Here is a 21,434-nt window from a genome sequence, read left to right on the forward strand (position 1 = left end):
CTCACGCACGCAGCCAACAACTCGGTGTGGAAAGCGAGCAACAAGAGGACAAACAAACAAAAAAATTGATAAATAGATAAATAAGTAAACAAAAGGAAAACCACAGACACACACGGATAAACAAACGAAGCCAACCCTGGCCCTAAGCACCTCAGAGGAACGATGCCCGATGGAAGGGGGGGGCTGTGGCCGCGGGTCGTGTCCTGTCGTGTCGTGTCCTATCGTGTCCTGTCGTGTCCTATCGTGTCGTGTGGCATCGTGTCGCCACCCCCGGCGGCTCCGGGGCCACCCGCCCCTCCCCGCCACCTGCGCTGCTGCTGCTGCTGCTGCGGGCGGTGCCGGGGCGGGGGCCCCGTCGAGCCGCCCTTAAATGCCGGCCGCCCCCGCTGCCCTCCCTCTGTCCCGTCCCGTCTGTTTGTCCGTCTGTCCGTCTGTCTGTCCGCCCCTCGGTCGCCCCGCGGCCGCCAGCAGCGTGCCGGCACCATGGGTAGGTGCTGAGGAGGGGGGGACGGGCAGTGGGACCCCAGCCCCGACGGCGTTTGGAAGAGGGGTGGGGGGGGTCTCCAGCGGGGTCTCGCAGCGCCTTTGGCTGCTCAGGGTCCTGGTTAACAACAACGGGAATTGGGATTTCTGGGGGTGCTCCTGCACTTCAGTCCTTGGGGGTGCTGGGGGCTGCCCCAAAAGGGGGCTCGCTGCGAGCAAAACCCCGGCGTTTTGCTGGAAATGGTGCGAAGTGCAGGATGCTCGCTGCATGGGGAGGGCTGGCCAGACAGCTTCCCGTGTTGAAATGTTGGCCGTCTTACATGATTTGTGTATATATTGTATCCTATTTAAATACGTAATGGTGTATTATAAAAATAATGGGGTGTGTGTATGTGTGTGCGTGTATATAGTGGTGTGTGTATATACAATGGTGTATATATGTATATATATATATATGCATATATATATATATATATATGTAAGGGTGTATATGATATAAGATGGTATGTCAGTGCTGACCCTTCCTGTAAAAGAAAAATAAAGGTGTAAAGTCAAATTGGTTGACCAATAAGTGTCTGAAACACCGAAGTCAGTCAATGCTCTCTGGAAGATGTCTCTGCCAGGTTTCATGCTGGGATAATAATCTTACCCTCTAGCAACAACAAAAAAGCTAACAGCCAACTAGAAGTTCCATCGTTATTATTGTTAGTAGTATTGTTATTGTTGTTGTTATTTTCCCCAAGGCTCAGCTAACAGATAGGCGTGAGCTGCTCAGGCAGATGTTCCCTGTGTGTTACAGAAAGTTTGCAGGATGGTGCACATGCTCTGGAAATGACAAAAAGCAGAAATAGTCAAGGAGTTATGAAGATAATCTCTGTCGCTATAACGCTTAGTTATCATCCCATATATCTGCTCACATGAGTTGTGTAGGGGACATTGCTGACAGCTTTAATGACCTGGATATTTGCATGTGCCCTGGCACTGGTATGTGAGCACCTTCTGGATGTTACTTGATTTTTAGGAAGATATATTCTTCAATTATCTTCATGATACGTCCTCTCTTTACAATGAAGATAGCTGTCCACTTCTTTCCACTGAAGGCAAGAATCGATTTGTTCTAACAGTTTTCAAAAGGAACCTGATTACATTGTGTGCCAAACACCATAGATGTTGCTGTCAGCTCTTCTCCTCTGTTTTGAACTATGGACTAAATGCTAGCAAACACATTTTTCTTATAGGGATCTATTATAAGCACACTTAGTTTGCAGGCAGGGATTTCAAAGTTCACGTCTTGTACTTGGTCTTATCTTAACGATAATGAACTTGTCCATGCGGTGCTGTAGGAAATGCTGACATCCACTCCGTGGGCACCGTGTTTATCTGCAGCGCTGCGAGCCCAGCCGAGCGTGCCCTGAAGGACAGAGCTTGCAGGGGCTGCAGGGCGCTGTCTGCAGCTGCAGTGCTGCTCACCACCGTGCTGTGGTGCCTTGCATCATCGGCCCCTTTGATTTTATCCCTGGCAGTGTATGTGAGTCCACGCTTAGCCTGAGAAACAAAAGGAAATCAATTTTTTTCTAATAACCTCTTTGCACCATAAGAACCCTCCCTCTGACTGAAAATGTACTCATCCCGAGCGTGTGTGTGGTTACTGAACAATACCATGTTTGCTTTTCATGGTTGTTTGTTTTAAGCTGAGTTTTTCCCATTGTTTTTTGCTTTGGAGAAGTTTTACTCAGTTTCCATTAACTTGTGTTCTTTCCCCTCCCCACAGCTGCAAAAAGTAAGGGCTCAAAACAGGTGAGTACTGCTTTCTCTTATGCCATAGCAAGTTGCTATACTCCTTCTCTAGATTACTTTGGGTAACCATAGCTGTGTGAAAAAAATAAAATAAAATACATCTTGTAAACATGAGATAAAAATACTTTACCTATAAAGTAACATGTTACTGGCCAACACAAACACGAGGTAGCCTGGCAGCTCCCAACATCCCAGCTAGACGTTGGTATGCTCACCGCCCTGATAAGATGTCTGAAGAGCCTTTGTTGGCTGGACAGACATCAGCTGGGAGCAGAAGGGTCCCTGGGGCTCATCCTTGGTGCTGCTGAGCTGTCAGCATCTGCTGACTCTCCTCTGGGCCTTGTTTACCTCGTGGTGTTAGCATTCTTCCTCGTGAATCTTTGAACTGTTAATGACACCTGTCTCAGCAGTCCTATATCTGTCTGCAGCTTTTGCTTTTCTTATCTTGCAAGGCTTTACCCTGCAGACTTTCCTTGCAGCTTTCCCACAGCTTCCTCAGCAGCTGAAGGCAAGGGTGTGCAGCTGGGTGGTGCCAGGCCTGTACCTGGGATGCAGTGGGGTTGCCACCTCTTCTGTGGGGCAGGTAGAGCTTTCTGGACTATGGGGATGGCAACAGCAAGTGTGTCAGCAGGTGTGTGTGCAAGCACACGTATAATGCAGCAGGGGCTTTCTTTCATTTTCAGACAGCTGATACATGCACTTCCATTTATTCTAAAGCACCAGAGTAACAGGCATCCAAAGATCTCCTTTGCTTGGCTTTTTGACTCCAAGTTCAGATGGCTTTTGGTTTCCCAAGTCCTTGTAAGGCTGTATTGCTCCTCGCTGAAGGAGTTTCCACCTGGATAATATTAAAAAAAAAAAAAAAAGTTTCTCAGAGCTTAAATCACAGATACAAATGGCTTTCATTTCCTTGTACAGAAAATATTGTAGTGTGTATTTCTAAAAAATGAGACAAGACTGATCGTTACGGTCTAGGTGAGTCACTGAAGTGGATGCAAATTGGCATAGCTTTAAGGACAAAGTCTTGAGTTTTAGTAGAAATCTGATTTTTGCAACTTGCTGAATTAAACCCTGAGGAAATAAGCTATGGAGGATTATTACAACTTGTATTTCTAGTATTTTTATAGAAATGGTATCGTATGTTCATCCGCTAAGAAAAGAAGGTGATCAGAAATTAAATTGCCAGTCCTACCACTTAGGCTAAATTTGCAGCCGATGGGTGCTTTTCCCACTCCGTCACAATGGCAAGAGCAGTGTCACAAATTGTATTAGGGCTATCGTGCCTACCACAGCAGCTGAAGGATCAGGAAATCTGGCAGTTAGTGCCATAGATCAGGAGCAAAGTCAGTTTTATTGACAAGAAATGGAGGATTCTTCATCTAGCGGGGAACATGCAAGAATTGGGAGCTTTCCTGAGATGTGTTTGAAGGAAATGTTTAAATGTTCATCCCAGCTGGAGGTATTTAACAGTAGTGACAGGTTTCTAATTCCCATGTGCTGCTGGGTTTGGGCTGTTCGGTTTCTCTTCTAAAAATGTTGTTGTTTTTTTTTTTCCTTGTGTTTGGTTACCAGTCAAAATTACTGCAAGTGCTAAATGCTTAAGATTTCAGATGCGTGAAGCACAAAGCTTGCAGGTCCAAGCTTGGAGGTCCAATATAGCCTTGCTAAGGATGCCATGCGAAGGGCAGATGAGAAGTGTGTAGAGCTCTGGGGCAAGGGAGGGGAGGTGGGAATTGATCTGGATTCAGCTTCCCATGCAGCTTCCTGACGCCTGGGCATCCAGCAGCTCCTGCAGGGGCCGTATGGATCTCAGTTGAGCAGCAGGTCACAGCACACCGTGTCAGCCCGTGCTGCACAGCCCCAAGCTCACGTTGTCTGTCTCTTGTCTCCAGCCTGGCTGCTTTGGCTACCCCTTGAGCATCTTCTTCATCGTCATCAATGAGTTCTGCGAGCGGTTCTCCTACTATGGCATGCGAGGTACGTCCCACGCCCTGGGTCTCCCTGAGCCTACTGCTCCCTGTCCTTAATGCTGGTTTGTAACCTGCTATTTTGTTCTCCCTACAGCTGTGCTCGTTCTGTATTTCAAGTACTTCCTGCGCTGGGATGACAACTTTTCCACAGCCATCTACCACACCTTCGTTGCTCTGTGCTACTTGACGCCCATCCTGGGAGCACTCATAGCAGACTCCTGGCTGGGAAAGTTTAAGTGAGTGCTTACTGCCCACCCCAAAAAAAACTCCAGGATTTTGTTCTCTAATTATTTATCTCTAAGTATTCTCTAATTTCAGTATTGACTTAACATCTCGGTGGGCGGTTTTACTGAACTGCAGCTTTTTAAGAGGACAAACTCTGTTCTTGTGTGCACGCAGTCACTCCGAAGTCATGCTGAAGTCATGCTCCGAAGTGTAGCCAAATTGCTTCTAACAACATGACCTGGCTCTCCTTTACTGGTGTCATGATTCTAATAGTGTTTACTTTGCCAGAAAAAGCCCAGTAAAGATTTTTATTGAAGGTTATGAGTCAGGAACGCTTGTCTTGTCAAAGGTCTCCCAGAGATTAGAGATGAGGCAGGCTGCGTTGTCTTCAGCCCCTGCCAGCTGTGCTCTTTGTAGCTGGCCTGAATGAGAAGAAGAGGGGAAAAATGAACAAAAACAAGCACAAAAAAACTCCATTTTGTCTTGTTTTATCAAGTTGAAGCTTTGCAGACCTTGCATCCCTTCCCTGCTGGTAACTGTGTGCACTGGTGGCACAGCTGCCAGCCCCCTCGCAGGAGCTCGGTCGGACTGCTCAGAGCTTAGCACTGGGACTGCAGCTCAGCAAGAAAACACATGCATTTGAAAAATGATCTAATTGCTTGCTGGTTTTAATACACAGGTACCTTAAAACACCATAGGGTGCAGTGAGGAAGGCTGAAATAATGCTTGTATAAATATCTGTGATGACAAAAGCCAGAGGAGGTTACCCAAACTTTGTTAAACGCTCACAGGAGAGCCTCAATCTATGTACTTTGTGCAGCATGTGCCAAGGAGCATGCTGGGGTCTGCTCCAGATGGCGTTAGATGTGACGTTCTTGGGGAAAACAGTGCAGAAACTATAAAAATTACTTTTTTTTTTCTTTTTTCTCTAATTGAGTAACGTATATGCAGTGCCAATCATGCAAGTACTCTCTTCACAGCATGCCTCACAAATAAAAACCACAAGTTTCTCCCTGGTCAGCTCAGGTTCCTTTTCCATCGGAAACTCTTTCCCAAGTTGTTAAGCCAAGCAACTACAGAAAGCACAAGGAAGTGCTATTTTAAAAAGTTATTTTTTTTAAACAACAAAAAAAAAGTGGTGGTAAGTTCCACTACATAGCACATTTAGCTTCACTGTTGCCCCACTTTGTATAGATTTATACCTTGATGAAGGGAAGAGCATTTATCAAAATTAGGTGAATCCTGTTTTAAAGTGAGAAGAACTTGGTCAATGGGATGAGCGATGCTTCCTCTGTTGCTCTTGTGTCACGGTGCTCCAAGCTTGCTGTGAGGGTCTCCTGCCTTCATCAAACACATTTGGGTTGGCCTAGGTCCCTTCATTCTCATGGGCTGCTCTGCACTTGGGACCGCTGCTTCTGCAGTCAGTTTTGAAATAACCTAGCATCACTGCATCTTATTTCTCCTGCTTATCCTCCAAGCAAACTAGGGTCTGTGCCTATTGAATGGAGTCCCAGCCACAAAAGCAGTTGAACACGAGCTATAGTCAAACACGTAAGTTCTCACAAGGTTCAGATGGAGAATGTTCTTCCACACAAGAAAGAAGAATTGGTCATCTTGCCTTGCTTAGTTAAACAGGGCTTTATAAAGTAATTCTGTTAAACAAAATAATTGTAGTAGAAATACTATTGTGACAGAGGTATGCGGAAAGATTTTTTTGCAGCAGCTTGTGGTAAGCTGAGTCCATAACTTGTCATATCTGTTAGTTATGTTTCTTTGCTAAACGTCTTCGGAATAAGCAAAAGTCTGCAATAATTATGTGTATGTATGCACCTGTAATTGTCAATGTATATAAAAATTTATCTCCTCTCTTTATAACAGGACCATTGTCTCCCTGTCCATTGTCTACACGATCGGGCAGGCAGTCATGGCTGTCAGCTCCATCAATGACCTGACAGACCACAACAGAGACGGCGCTCCGGATAGCATTGCGACGCACATGTGAGTTGCCTTGTACATGTGTGTTCTCCATGCAGGTGGGGGGAACCATTTAAGCCTTAAACTGATGCTACTTTTATTTCAACTGTCTTGCACTCAGCCTTGTACGCATGCTGTAACTAAGACAGCAGAGAGATTTCTTTTTTTCATTTTTTTCTACTTTGTCCTAGTGCCCTGTCCATGACTGGCTTGATTCTCATTGCCCTGGGCACTGGTGGCATCAAGCCTTGTGTGTCGGCGTTTGGTGGAGATCAGTTTGAAGATCATCAGGTAAGAATGTATTTCAGATTTTTAGTCATGTACATGTTCATATTAATGCCTGACTATTATAGTAATCTGATGTATGTATTTAGACAAGTGCCTTATTTTAAAGTTTCCTGGATACCTAAAGAACAATGTAGATAACTGCTCGTCTTGAACTGTGCAGAGCTGCTGATGGTTCAGTCTAAGATGATCAACATGACTCTGGCAAACCCTTTCTAAAACCATCTTCGTTCTTACTGTAGGAAAAACAAAGAAGCAGATTCTTCTCTCTCTTTTATTTGGCCATTAATGCTGGAAGTCTCATATCCACTGTAATCACCCCAATTCTCAGAGGTAAGTCCAGTCGTTTATTCGTAGAAGAGTTAAATAAAGGATGAGCATTGGATTGCAGTCATTTAGGCTTAAATGAACAGGTAAATCAGTCTTCGTATTGTCTTCTATGTCATCCAATTTCTTATGGATGAACAAAAAAAAAAAGTTTCAGATCTGAATCGCCTTCAGATCTAGTACTTCTGAAGGGATACAATATAGTGAGCAGCATGATTCTGAACGAAAAGCAGACCAATTCACTGATCCATATGCATAGAGATTTTCATTGCAAGTTTATGCAGATGGGGTAGGGATGTGCTTGGCATGAGTTTGAGGAAGGCTGTTTTTCTCAAAAGCAAGAAAATAGAACGCAAGCTCCGGAATAATCCTAAAGCACTGGGCTGAAATCCTGGCTCTTGGATTCTTTGACCCCAGCTGAGTGGAACAGACTGCGCCGAGCATTTTAGGTGCTTGCTTAATGCAAATTCTTTTCTTTCCGAAAATGGAAGGAGGTGTGCAGATGGTACAACGTGCAGCTTGCTTCCATGCTCATACAGGGTGAAGAACACCTTGGAAAACTGGCAAAAGCAGCTGAGGAAAGTGATACCATTACTTTCTGTGACAGCTTAACTAAAAAGATAATATATAACTCAAATCAACACATTAATTAGCTGCAAGCTATCTTTTTTCTAATGAATCTATTTGGTTCTTTCATAGAGGTATGGTGAAAATTGTTACTTTTAGTCTTTTGTTACTTTTCCCTATTAGTTGCTACATCCACACTCAAAGCATCATTTCAGCATGTGTGCGTGAAGCTTATGAAAAATAATCACCAACTACTGGCCAGGGGTGTGTTTGTGTGTGCATATTTTTCACAAGTTACACTTGTTATATTACTTATCTTCACTTATGAACTTGTCCCAAAGCCTTTATAATCTAGGTCCTTTCTCCCCAAGAACATGAATTTGGCCATTTTAATGTGATCCTTCTTTCCCCCATGTAAAACTAAATTTAAATCTCCTATGAGGAGAGGCTGAGAGAGCTGGGACTGTTCAGCCTGGAGAAGAGGAGGCTCAGGGGGATCTCATCAATGTATACAAATACCTGAAGGGAGGGGATGAAGACAATGGAGCCAGGCTCTTTTGGTGGTGCCCAGTGCCAGGACCAGAGGCAGTGGGCACAAACTGGCCCCCAGGAGGCTCCCTCTGAGCACCAGGCAGCACTGCTGTGCTGTGCGGGTGTGGGAGCCCTGGCACAGGCTGCCCTGAGAGGCTGTGGGGTCTCCTCCTTGGAGACCTTCAGAAGCCACCAGGACATGATTGACTCTGAAAGTGAGCACTATCCTAAAGAGTCAACAATGAATGCAATGAATAGAAACCCTATGTGAAACATTGGCAGCAGCCCCTGGGGCTTGTATCTAACACTGCGTTGTGTTTCAGCTCAACAGTGTGGCATTCACAGCAAGCAGCAGTGCTACCCACTGGCGTTTGGAGTTCCCGCTGCCCTCATGGCTGTTTCATTGAGTAAGTTGAACTGTTTGCATCTTGCTGCTTCAGTTGTAGATATGGTTAGGTGATAGTGATTTCCAAATAATAAGAAAGTGGTTGAAATCTCCAGATATCAATCTCTGATATGAAACTTGTCATGCAATATACTGTCTATATCGCTTAGCCTACTGGGTTGTAGAAGTAAATGATCTTTTGAATGAAGGATGAGACCTTAAGGAAAATGTGGTTTTCAGAAATTACTCATAGCTCAGCACGGTGAACTATGCAAGGTAATTTTCTGTCCTTGCACTTGTGAAATACCATCCTGGTGTGCCAGTATTTATCAAGCTATTGCATTTTTACTAGCTGTACCACAGATTAGTCCCTGAGCCTTTTGGCTGCAGTGCAAAGACCAAGAACCTGGTGCCTGTAGAGGCAACTTTTGGGGGTTTTGTCTTTTTTGTTTGTTTGTTTTTGTTTCTCTCCCGATGGAGTGGCTGGTGTATGCCATGGTATCCCTCTCCATGAGGGACCTGACCAGGAGCCTACCCAGCTATTGGTGCCCCCATCTTATCAGTGCACCCAACCCAGGGCGATGGCAGCTTCGGGTGTTTGCCCATTACCTTGCCCAGCACGTGGGAGGGTGAGGCCAGGGAACGTGTCCGTGGGAGCTGTGAGTGCTGGCAAGTGCTGTAGTTCAGGTGAAACCTCACGTGTCCCTGCGTGATGTAAGATGCAGTGCCCTTGGCTCATGAAAAGCCGTCATTAAGCTTTTAATCAGATGTATCAAGGCCAAAGAGAAGGTCCAGAGTGGTTCTCAATTTGGCCATAACGCATGTCCCACCGAGGATGGCTACTTACCCCAGGAGTTTTAGGATTTAGTCTTGTGTCATAAATCATAGTAATCTGCTGACACTAATTTGATTTCTTTTACCACGTAGTAGCATGGCAATAGTCACATTCATTGTGCCTTAAAAATTTTACTTTCAGCCTGATGCAATTGCTTAATTGTTAAGGTTTTAAAAACTTTTTTTTTTTTTTTTTTTGCCACTGTTTTCAGTTAATCACAAATTGCTTTCTGTTTGCTTATTGTAGTTGTGTTCGTGATTGGAAGCGGCATGTACAAAAAAGTTCAACCTCAAGGCAATATAATGGTTCAAGTTTGCAAATGCATTGGAGTAAGTAGTGCTTGTGCTCCCAGAAAGCCTGACAGGAATTTTCAAAGCTGCTCAGTTCACTTGCCTAGAGCAGAAATCTATATATTACGAGGAAAACCTATGAAGTTTTCAACTCTTCTTTCCAGAACACTTTTTACTGGTATCTCCAGATTTAGATTGCCTTTTTTATTTACCTGTCTCTGTTTATATCTGAATTTACACACACAGAAGACAAAGCAAGATGTTAATCACGTGTAAAAGCTTATCCCAACCTCAGGGAATCCTCCTCTTGCTCATTCATGTACTTTTCTGTAGCCTTGTAGGAAGACAGGCAAGTGTGCAATGGCTTGAGTCAAGAACAGAGGTGCTGGGATATCTTATCAGCAAAAACGTATTGCTTAGGAAAATAAGGCCTTGTTTACAATGCAGAGGTATATTGAGCCCCAGTGTATTAAGGAGGTCAGGGGATTATATATCAATATAGTATATACTGATATATAAATATTACTGTCATAAATGCTGATATATAAGCAAGCCTGCAAGGAAGGGAGCTAAATCTGCGTTGAGTAGCACTGCGCATCCCACACTTGGCAGTGTCTCAACTCTGAGATCAGGGGACTTTTCATTTTTGAGCTTCTTCATTCCCCACGCAGCTCTGCTAGCTTGTTACAGCCCAGACCTTGCTTGTCCTGTAAGCACTGCCGAAAACAAATCTCTCTATGTGACTTCTACTGTCACTTTAGAGTGCTTCCCCTAGAGCCCAGTCCAGCTCAGCCATGCATGTTATGAAAGTTTGTGGATTCCTTCAGGACTATATTTGCGTATGTTAAGTATGAAGGAATTTCTACAAGATACAGTTTTTTATAGTGAAATGTGCTCTTGTAGCCATTCAGCTCTGAAGAGCTGTGCAGATGACATTCTTGATTGCTATATGTATTAGCCTTAAGTAGGCAGGCCTTCAAGACCTAACAGCCACCCACATTTAGAGCTGCTCAGAGTCGCTCTGAGCTGTTTGGTTTACCTAGTTCCAGGTGCACACTTCACTGTATGGGTGGTTTCATGCCTTACCTTCATTATTCCTGTAGATGCTTAGAGGAGGTGGCAGAGGTCTCCTTTACTTATGAAACAGCTGATAGTCTTAGAAATGTTTGAAACGTCATTAAACAAAGTTTTAATGGTCTCTCCCCAGTTTGCCATCAAAAACAGGTTCCGGCATCGCAGCAAGGCGTACCCCAAGAGAGAGCACTGGCTAGACTGGGCGAGCGAGAAGTACAGTGTAAGTACCGTGTGAGCACTCCTGTGCCTCGGCATCCCCTGGCCCTCAGCTCCTATGCTGTCTGCTCTGATCTGTTGCTTTGAGTGCTAGGTAAATAATTTTGGGCCTCACAGCCACGTAGAAGTTGATGGCCTTGTGTCCCACAGTCCCCCGACCATGTCCCGTGCTCCCTGGTCTCCTGTCCACCTTGCCCTGCTGTCAATGGCAGCGCAAACCTTAGCCTCTTCCCTTTATTTTATTTTTGCACATGTGTATTTTGCCACGTGTGAAGTGCATTCCTCAGTTCCCCATCCTTTGAATTCCTCCTACGCAGTGCTGCTAAAACCTACTGGGAAAACGGAGCAGTGAGGAGCTAAACCTTCTGCTGCCGTTGCAGTGTGGGCATGGCAAGAAGCTTTTCTGCTATCAGTGTCACCTTTAACCAGCAGCCCTCCCCACACCCAAAAGCAGACCTTGTGCTTTTTAACAGAAGTCAGCAGAAGCACCCACAGCATCCAAAGTTCAGGATGTGGGTAAACACTGCACGAGAGGTCTCATGTCTCCACCTGCTGCTGTGCGGTGAACAGCAGGGGAACTGTCTGAGTTTTTTTCACTAATTCCTTTTTTTAACATTCTCCTTCACTGCAGAAACGGCTGATTACTCAGACTAAGATGGTGCTGAAGGTGCTGTTCCTTTACATCCCACTCCCCATGTTCTGGGCACTTTTTGACCAGCAGGTAAAGCAGAAATGGTTTGGCTTTGCAGTTACAGCTGTGCCATGTCGCTACGCATTGTGGAGTCACTGCGCCTAGGAAAGTGCCCGTGTGAGGGTGAAAAGCACTTCTCTGCAGATTCCTTACCCTGATTGTAATGCACTGTGCTTATTCTGAGTCAACGTTCACACAGTGTCCTGTGGTCCAAGAGCAGCCAGCTGAAATCCAATTTATCTGGGCACTCCCAGTGACTCTGAGCTCAGCCCCTCCAAATCTTGTGTACGACAGTGATGAGACAGGAATCTAAAGCTTTCTTGGCTCCAACTCCTCTTCGCTGTCAGTCGAGGTGCAGTGCAGGGTCCTACTGTAAGTGCTCTGGAGATCCAGGGAGGAGATGAGCTGGGTGCCAGCCTGCTTAATCAGAGTGATTAGTTTGTCACACATACTCACACCTTTAAGCCTCACACCTTTAAGCATAAGCTTGTCGTTGTCTTGGATGGAGTGCTCATGACCCGTGAAAGCAGGTTTTCATAGTTTCAGGTACTGAAGTATGAATTTAGGAGGGTATCTGAGAGAACTGGTGCCTGGAAGCTTTATCTAAGGCAGAGCACATTAAGTTTGGCCCAGCCTGGCTGCATCACGCATTTTTACCAGTGAGCTGTAACTGTGAGCGTGCCCTGCTGCGATCAGGCAGACACCTTTCCAAACACTTTACTTAAAACAATTCAAGAGGAACTTCAGGAGGCTGATTAACTGTGGGATTTAATTCTCTCTTCTTCTGTCAAGGGCTCAAGATGGACACTGCAAGCCACCACGATGGATGGGAACTTTGTAGGTTACTTTTTCTTTTTGCCTTTTTTCCCTAACATTTACTTTTCCTATCAGTTCGGTTTGTTGTCATAACACTAAATCCTATTTATCTTTTTTTCTTTCCCACCAGGGAGCTATTCAGATTCAGCCAGACCAAATGCAGGTATAGTAATCTTCTGTCTGACAATCCTAAGTACTTCCCAAAGATGATACCCGTATATTATTGCCCTTCATAAAAAGGACTTTGAAAATACTTACCTTTTTCCCTTATTATGTTCATCTTTAACAGACTGTCAATCCGATCCTGATTGTTATAATGGTGCCAATTATGGATGCTGTGATTTACCCTTTAATCAAGAAATGCAAGATCAATTTTACGTAAGTTGACGTGTTTACCTGACTTCAGCAGAGGCTCATTTTAGTGGTTTCTTTAAGCTGCTCTTCTGGCCCTAAACAAAAGCAAGCTTCCAGCTAAGGAAAAAATAATGCTGTATTCAAAGTGGGGTTAATATTTAAAATAACAATAATAAAAGAAGGACTTTATGGAAAAAGAAGGACAAATGGGGCATGAAGGCATCACAGCCTAGAGGAGAAGAATCTAATAGCACAGTGACAATGTGATTTTTCTTCAAGCTAAGGGCAAAATCTTCTGATCGCAGGAGAGAGGCTGTCTACTGCTAGTGTTTTCTGCTAGTCTTACTTTTCCACGAAGAATTGAAAAAATAGGGGTGGTGGGTGGTGCTGGGCTGGAAATACTTCTGTTCATTTGTGGGCACTCTGAATCAGACAATTGTTGCCATAAATAAAATATCTACCTTAAATTTACCCTTAGCACTTAACTAGATGTCAGTAGATGTCTCCCAATTCAATATATTTCCCTGACTTTTTCCATTCATTATTTCGATTTACACATAGCAATATGGATAAAAGTTGTTATCCTTTTGCAGAAGGTGTAACTTTTTGTCTGTTCATTGTTTCTAAGATACCAGCTGTACTGGATTTTTTTTTTCTTTCTGTAGATCTGATTTTCCCAACTCAAATACGGAAACCTAACAACAGTTTTGTTTAGATGATGGTTAACTCTAGGAATGAGCCCAGCAGATGCAGAGTTACAGGTTAAGATGCTGTAGGAAACTTAATTTCCCAGTAGTGTAACTCTGAACTAACACTAAGAGGTACTCAGCGTAGCTGAATACTTCATCTAACATCAGCCCTTTGGACAGTGACAATATCCTATCTGCAGTCGTTTTGGTTTCCTGTTTCAGAAGGGAGAACTTCACACTGAAAGTTTTTGAATTAATATTTGTCTTAATTTGCATATATCTTTTGTTGCTGTACCAGGCCTCTGAGGAAGATCACTGTTGGCATGTTCCTTGCTGGACTGGCTTTCATTGCTGCTGCCCTTGTGCAACTGCAAATAGACGTAAGTTCAGCCTTGTGCAAGTACTGAATACTTTGTTGTTAATGCAGAACAGTCTGTTTAAGGTGAAAATGAGCCAAATATGATGCATAAAATAGTTGTAACTTAGGAACCAAGCGTGTTATCACAGAAGTAGAGGGAGGAAAAATATAAAGTATATTGCAATGCAGTGTGATTAGCATAATAGAGCTACCTACGAACACCATACTGCCAAACATCTCATCTGCCATTATCATAAATCATGCATTAAAGGCAACCTCAGGTCTTTAAACTGAGATTAAAAGCTGAAAAGCAGAGTTTTTCCCTATCGGGGAGCTGCTTTTCATCTCTGATCTCTTCTGACATCTAAACTGGAGGTGAAAGGCCACAAAGTGTTATCATACCATCAGTAAAAATGATTCTTGTTTAAGGCAGGACTCATCACACCTGGCTTTGCTTGCTTCAGAGGGAGGTGTCATGCCTGAAAGATGTAGGTTTTTCCATGTAGCTGGGGAGTCTGACACTTTGGGCAGTGATGATGGTATCCCAAGATCTGAATTGCCATCCAGAGCTGTCCGCCTGTCTTCACATGATATTGAGATAAGATGCTCAGCTCTTAAAAAGCTTGAGTTAGGAATGAGGAGCTCCCTCCTTGATGTCTGAGTTCAGCAGTGAAACAAGCCTTATACTCACCTCTGTCTCCAAGCTGAGAGTAAAAGGTTTGGCCTTCAGTGGGGAGGGACAGGGCATGTACATAGACATAACATAGATATGTACCTGCACTAGGCAGAAGCGTGGCCAGAGCTGGCAAATTCCTCGACTGTTGCACAGGAACTTTTTGTAGAAGGGAAGATTTGGACCTTTTTTGTTGTGTGTTTGTACCTAAAGAGAATGAAAAAGACAAGTAGAGGAAGGTCAAGGCAGAATTGCAATACATACATACAGCTCCTGCAGCTCTTGAGGCTCTGCAGGAGCAGAAGGTACTTACTGTTACATCTGATGGAAGGTGGAGTCTCCAAAAGTTGCTCTGTTTCTTTGGACTCTCACACCACACGGTGCCTGTACCTGCTTCTGGCCAGTTCAGCAGCACCAGTGATGGGAAAAAGAGGCAGAACATTGTACAAAGAAGTTCAGAAACTTAGACTCCCATAGGATGTGGGAGGAAACTGCTCCCTGACCTGCAGAGTGGCCTTGATAGCAAGACAGCTTGTGAGACTAGCAAATAAAACAGTTATTAAAATTGCATCCCTACAACTAATAACCACAGATCATCAGGTAAATGGCAGTCTTCGTCACGAGATAAATAAGAGTGCAGTAATTGTAGTACCTTTCTCATGTGACTTAAGATAGAGCACTGATTCCACTTTCTATCCTACAGAAAACCCTCCCAGTTTTCCCTGCATCTGGGCAGTCCCAAATCAAAACAATAAATCTAGGTGCTGATAATGCAAGAGTAACATTTTTACCTCAGAATGTGAATGTGACCGTAGAACCTCTGCATGGGGTAAGTAAGGGGAGATGGGGAACATCAAGTCACAAAGCTGAATGGAGCAAGTCAAAGTCGTTCTTAACTAAAGGCTCAAAATTGATTCTTTTCTAGTTTTTTTCCTCTATTCATTTTAAGCATTTCTTCCTCTTGTGGAATAAATTGTTACTGAAAGCATACAGGGAATAAAGAAATAGTACCTATTTCAATATCCTAAGGAGAATGAGTTAATATGCTAGTAATATACTTAGTAATGGCTTTCAATTAGTTGAAAACTTCACTCTTGCTTAAAAAGATGCCATTTCTTAACAGTAAGAACAGCCCTGACTTAAAAAAAAAAAAAAGACATCCATCCATGTCTAGGAAGTCAGTGCACTTACTGTAAGAGATCACTTGTGTGAACAAGGAGATTTTTGTGTGGCTACATCATTCAGGCTTTAGACCTTGCTGTCAAAGAACCTTTTCAGGTTCCTTTACAGCAGGGTTTTGACTGTTAGCTATACTGACAGCAAAATGCAGTGGAGCTGATGGACCTTTTAAATAATGGATGCAAGGAAGTCTTAGCAGCACAAGTATATTCTCTGGTAGCCTGCTGCCCTGTTTCCATATGTGAAGTTCATATAACCATGACAAACACCTGAATACGAAGCATGTGAAATGTTCTACTCCCTACGGTGGATGTCTTATAATCAAGATGTTTTGGATTGAATTCTATACACCGATAACATATCAACATGTTTATTAAAGAATATTTGCTTTCCATATTTTATGCTTCTGAAATGTAGCTAGAATATCTAAAATGCGTTTCCTGGTAATAGTTGTTTCTGTTATGCTGAAACCCAAAAGGTGCAGTTTGGATTAGCATTTTGTAGGAGGAGGGGCCATTTGGAAAATGCTGCGTTCTAGTTCATGCTATTGCTGTCTTTATTGCTAAAACATAATTTGGCTTGGTGGTGGCAAACCTGATTTAGCTGGATAAAGCAATACACAGGAAAATGTAACAGCTCTTCCATAATGCTTGTAGGAATTTTGTAGTACTTTAACATTTGTGTAAAGGAAGAAAATAGTCATAAATATCGATCAAACAAAATTAGTGTCTGACATAGAAAACTACAAAAATGGAAGTCCAGAGATGCTCGTGATCTCTGTTACTTCAGAAGTAAACTTACGACCCACTGAATCGAGCATTTCCTCAAAGGTATAGGCAAATGCAGTTGCGTGGAAATTCACAGCAATTTGTCTTCTTTGTAGACGGACTACAGGACGTTTGAGACTTCCCAGTTGCAACATGTAGTGGTAGCCTATGGAAGTAACAGCGCAACTCTAAATGTCCCCGTCACAGGCGGAGAGCGGTACACTCTCGCGGTTAAAAATACCATGTCAGGCATTACCGCTAAGTTGGTAAGTCTGCCTAAATCCTAAGAAATTTGTTAATGTCTTAGCAGCTATCTACATGGAGTGTGGGAAGCTCAGAGGGCAAGCTCTGGGGAGCCTCTCTTTCGTTTTGTTTTCCCTCTCCCCCTCTCTGCTGCCTGAGGGAAAACTGCACCAGCAAGACTGAGCTGTAGAGAGCAGGGCAGGATGCTGGGACAAAATAACCCTACAAAGCAAACAAAAAGACACTTGGCCAACTTAACTTGACGGTTTCAAAGAGGCTTAAATGTGTGGCCTTACAGCATTTTCTGGTAGAGACGTATCCTAGTAGTAACGTCTGGAGCCTCTATTGGCTCTGAAGCCTCTATTGGCTTTTGCTTGTATGTAATAGTGCACATTTAGGCTGTCCACTGATGCTTACTAAGCCTCTTGATAATGGTCTCTTCCACCAGCTGTTTGACAATGTCACATCAAAACCAGAAGAAGGAAAGAATCTTATCAGGTAAATTTTGTTTTGCTCCTCCGCTTTGCAGTGGTGCGACTGCCCCTTCAATCTACTTCTTGGGCGGACTCTTCTTGCTCAACGTCACTTTCTGTACTGTAGGAGCTCTCCACTTGCTGTACCCCTCACTCAGATGCTTAGGGGGTGTAGGAACTTCCAGAACATAATTCATCTGAGCTATCTTGCATATCTACTTTGGGTATAACTTAGCTAAATCTTGGCAGTGAGTGTTTCAGTCTGCTGTCTAGACTTTCTTTGTTGTTGTTGACAACAAGCACAGATACAGATGTCTACCTCCTTTTTAATCTCAGGTAAGAAGTGTCCTACCACTTGTCCATTTTTCTTCCACGTCTTCCCTTTGCAGATGCATTTGTTACTGACTGAAGTAAATGCTTGCTTCTGACATTTCCCTAAGCAAGCAGTGGGACAATGTTGGATCTAGCTCGCTTCTTGCATTAGCCATGTCTTAAGAGATTTACAGATCTTTCAAAAGTGTTAATTTTCAAAAGTGAAAGGGGAAGGCTTAATACTCATGGTGCTGCTAATATATAAACTAAAACCTGTATTCTTTGTAATGCTAAGCAAAGTATTCATCACTTTTTATTTTAAAGATTCATAAACAATATGCCTTGGACAGTCAATGTCACTATGGGTGGTGCGGATTTTGGAGAACTGACAACTCTCTCTGCCACTAATTACAGTGTTTTTTCAGGAGGCAGGTAAGCATTTCCTGCACCTTAATCTAACCACTTAAAGAAAAAGACATACTTGTCCTCGGAAAAGGACATGGAAGCTTTTCATATACTACACACAATTGTCTGTAGCCATGAACTGAACTGTGGTCTTTTCTTTCTACAGAACAGATAAGATTGTGGTTTCTATAAATGGAACTAACTGTACAGCTACTTCAAACTCACTTGGATTTGGCGGTGCATATACAATTATAATTAATGAGGTGAGGTGCTGTTGGATGGACACTAGTTCTTTTCATTTTAATATTCTTTAATTAAAAAACACTCGAACAATTATTTCTCTTGCCTTTAATTATACGTATGGTAGAATTCTCATATGTTAAACTGTCTGAACATAAACACTTCATTAACAAAGGTAATGATGAGCATGATAATGATATAATGCAATAATTCATGTTCATCACTAATGGCTTTAAATTCTTAGCCTTACTATGGATTTGCATGGATTCTGCTGTAAAATAATTACCACTTTACAACTTGCTGTGTGGTGCTTCATATATAATATTCTTACTCTCCCAGAACTTTGTGTACGTACATATAATTACATAAATGATGTGGAACTGTTTAGGTTGCCCTTAGTGTACAGACTCGTTATTGCTGTTCCTAATGTGTCCTTTTAATTTTCAGTGTTCTGGAAATGTTGCTGCATTAAACTACAGTCAAGATATTCCACCCAATACAGTTCACATGGCTTGGCAGATCCCTCAGTATTTTATTCTAACATGTGGAGAAGTAGTCTTCTCTGTAACTGGGCTGGAGTTTTCATACTCACAGGTAGGTTTTGCCACTCAGAGCCCTCACTGCGTTAAGAGTCATGAGTTAAGTCCTTACCCTGGTACAAATCAAAATCTTCTGTGACCTCTTCTTATTAAGAGGTGGTTCCCTCGTCGTTCAAACAAAGCAGAGGTATCTTTAGAGTCCCCTAGAAGAACTGTAGGCTGGTGCAGAATGGGCTTGTTTCACTAAGCATCCAGTGTTCTCCGTGGAGCTATTTTGAATTATATCACATGAAGACTTGATCACCAGTCCTCAAATCACCTGACATGTGACGTTCCATTGAAAATAAATAGAACTGTATTGCTGCTGTAAAAGCAAACTGGAGACTTCTCAATTATAAAATGAGCCAGTACCTTATCTTCAAGGTTGCACTGGCTTAATTATTTTCTTTTCCCACGCAGCGTTTAGCAGCAGTTTAATTATACACTATGAATTGCCCTGTCTTCTGACTTCAGTTTGTATTACTTGCTGTGTGTTTCTTACCTTAATTCTAAGTCTATATACTGCAATGATGGGAACATAAGTTGTGGCTTGCTTGCCTGTGATGTGCTCAGTTTCTTCATTTGGCGTGTATCATGTGAGACTGAGCCAAATGCAAAATGTGCCTGCTCCTTGGTGCGTACAACATAGGTGTTACAGCCACTATTAGAAAGCTCTTGTTCCCCAAAGCTTTCCCTGGGTCTGTTTAGGGAACCAGTGCTTGTTATAAAGTAAAGAATGCTGTAAACATCAGCAAGTGCTAGCGGTGTTTGACTAAAAATTACGTGCCTTGTCTCTGTAGGCCCCATCTAACATGAAGTCAGTGCTGCAGGCCGGATGGCTGCTGACAGTGGCTGTCGGTAACATAATTGTCCTTATCGTGGCTGGAGCATCCAAACTCAGTCAGCAGGTAAGCGCACAGGCCATTGGTGTACTACTGTATTACACTATTAAATAGCAGCCCTAATACAGGGGGGAGTCACAGCCGATAACCCTCAGTCATAACTTTTGAACATCAGCTATTACAGTGGAGTTGTATTTTCAACTGGAATACACGAGGCTAGTCTTAGGTAGAAGAGTTTACCAGTCAGCTGTAGTACTAGTCTCACTCTCCACCCAGGTCAGTAGAAACTTTACCCCTTCCAGCCTGGTTGAAAATGAGACTGCCTTACCCTCTTGCCCTTTGGCCAAAAGGAGGGGCTGAATTTCTTCTTCAATCTTTTTGGTCCATTCCCACACTTCCATGAGAAGGATACTATGAAACTTTTCAGCATGCACAGGACTTCTTCTTTTCACTTTTCATTGAAGTCAACAGCTGAAAGGGTCTCAATTTAGAGCTGCTTTAGTATCTGTTGTACACATCTAATACTTATTCCTTTAAGTCATACTCTACTGGTTCTGTGTGCTCAGTTCCACATTTGGAATTAACTTAATTCCTTGCAAACAGTAAGATGGTGCAATTCTTTGGAGGAATGACTATTGACGACTTAATTATACATTTGTGTTTTGTTTTGTTTTTTTTTACAGTGGGCAGAGTATGTGCTGTTTGCTGCCTTGCTGTTTGCAGTTTGCATTATTTTTTCCATCATGGCTTATTTTTATACTTATATTGATCCAAATGAGATTGAAGCCCAACTTGATGAAGAAGAAAAACAAGTGAAAAAGGATCCAGACTTACAAGAAAAAGAAGAAAAAGAAGCCGAAGCTGTCTCTCGGATGTAGAAGGTGTATTCAAGAGAACTTGTAAATCATGGTGTCCCATTAACTGTCCATGCAGTGAGAGGAATCAGGGTATTGCTAACAGCACTGGATAATATGCCTTATGGGAGATGTTAAGAAAAAACTGTTCTGACTTTAAATGCAGCCTCTTGAATCAAGAGGAAAAGATTAATCTCTTGTACAGAACACGGTATCCTGAAGAAACTCCCGCAGAATTTGCACTCTTAAAATGTACCTCAAGCTCAAATACCATAGCATTAAAATGTTGAAATTGCACTTGGCACTATTAGACCCTGTGAAGAGGTGTATTTTTGTACTACATTTCAATTTTATATCACGAAAGAAACAAGTATTGCCAAAAAATAGTAATTGAAGCCAAGCTGTCTGCATGACCCATCTACCCTCATTGTTACTTGAAAGCAGCAGGTCACACGTGCCTTAAATTCTTTTATATGTCCTTAAGGACTGTGGGAGCAAAGCTCCTGGATTTCTCAGGTTAAAATGTGGCTTGGACATGCACTCTGGTGTTCTTTGTATGCCTGTTAACTACCCATTTGACTCCCGGTATGTTCTTAATTAAATGTATTAATGAGGTGTCCACTGAGGTAAACAGACAATGGCAAATGATATTTGGAATAACAGCAATAAAACTTGTAACAAAATATTGGAAGTGGGGTAAGAGTACTCATGTTTATTTTTGTATGCTGCTGTCTAGACTGCTGGGGGGCTGGGATGGTCTTTCATGTATCTTCTGTTACAGAGAAGATAAGATTAAATTAATCAAGTTAAAAGTTGATAATTCTAACTTCAGTCCTTGTAGCTAGACAGCAATGTGGTTCTTTATTTCAAACAAAAATACTTTAAAAAAAAAAAACGCAATCAGAATTTGCACCCATGTCTGACCAGGTAGATACAGCTGGTGTCCCAGGGAGCTTAACAGCTGGGTGGATGGGTATGGAAGAGAAGGAGCAAAGGAAGAC

General features: G+C 42.8%; 1 protein-coding gene across 1 annotated transcript; it reads left to right on the top strand.

The window, feature by feature from the left end:
- The first annotated feature begins 418 nt into the window (after positions 1 to 418).
- Positions 419 to 21,130, top strand: SLC15A1 (solute carrier family 15 member 1). The gene is given in 23 exon segments (NM_001310803.1): positions 419 to 487; positions 2,255 to 2,280; positions 4,173 to 4,257; positions 4,345 to 4,486; positions 6,354 to 6,473; positions 6,641 to 6,740; positions 6,977 to 7,067; positions 8,483 to 8,566; positions 9,626 to 9,708; positions 10,877 to 10,963; positions 11,591 to 11,680; positions 12,443 to 12,487; positions 12,597 to 12,629; positions 12,756 to 12,844; positions 13,808 to 13,889; positions 15,244 to 15,369; positions 16,603 to 16,752; positions 17,178 to 17,227; positions 17,839 to 17,946; positions 18,086 to 18,182; positions 18,607 to 18,753; positions 19,538 to 19,645; positions 20,263 to 21,130. Coding segments are annotated over 23 exon segments (2,142 nt in total). The 5' UTR covers positions 419 to 483; the 3' UTR covers positions 20,458 to 21,130.
- Positions 21,131 to 21,434: the final 304 nt, after the last annotated feature.

The sequence above is a fragment of the Anas platyrhynchos genome, chromosome 1, assembly GCF_047663525.1.
Source record: "Anas platyrhynchos isolate ZD024472 breed Pekin duck chromosome 1, IASCAAS_PekinDuck_T2T, whole genome shotgun sequence".
NCBI lineage: Eukaryota > Metazoa > Chordata > Aves > Anseriformes > Anatidae > Anas > Anas platyrhynchos.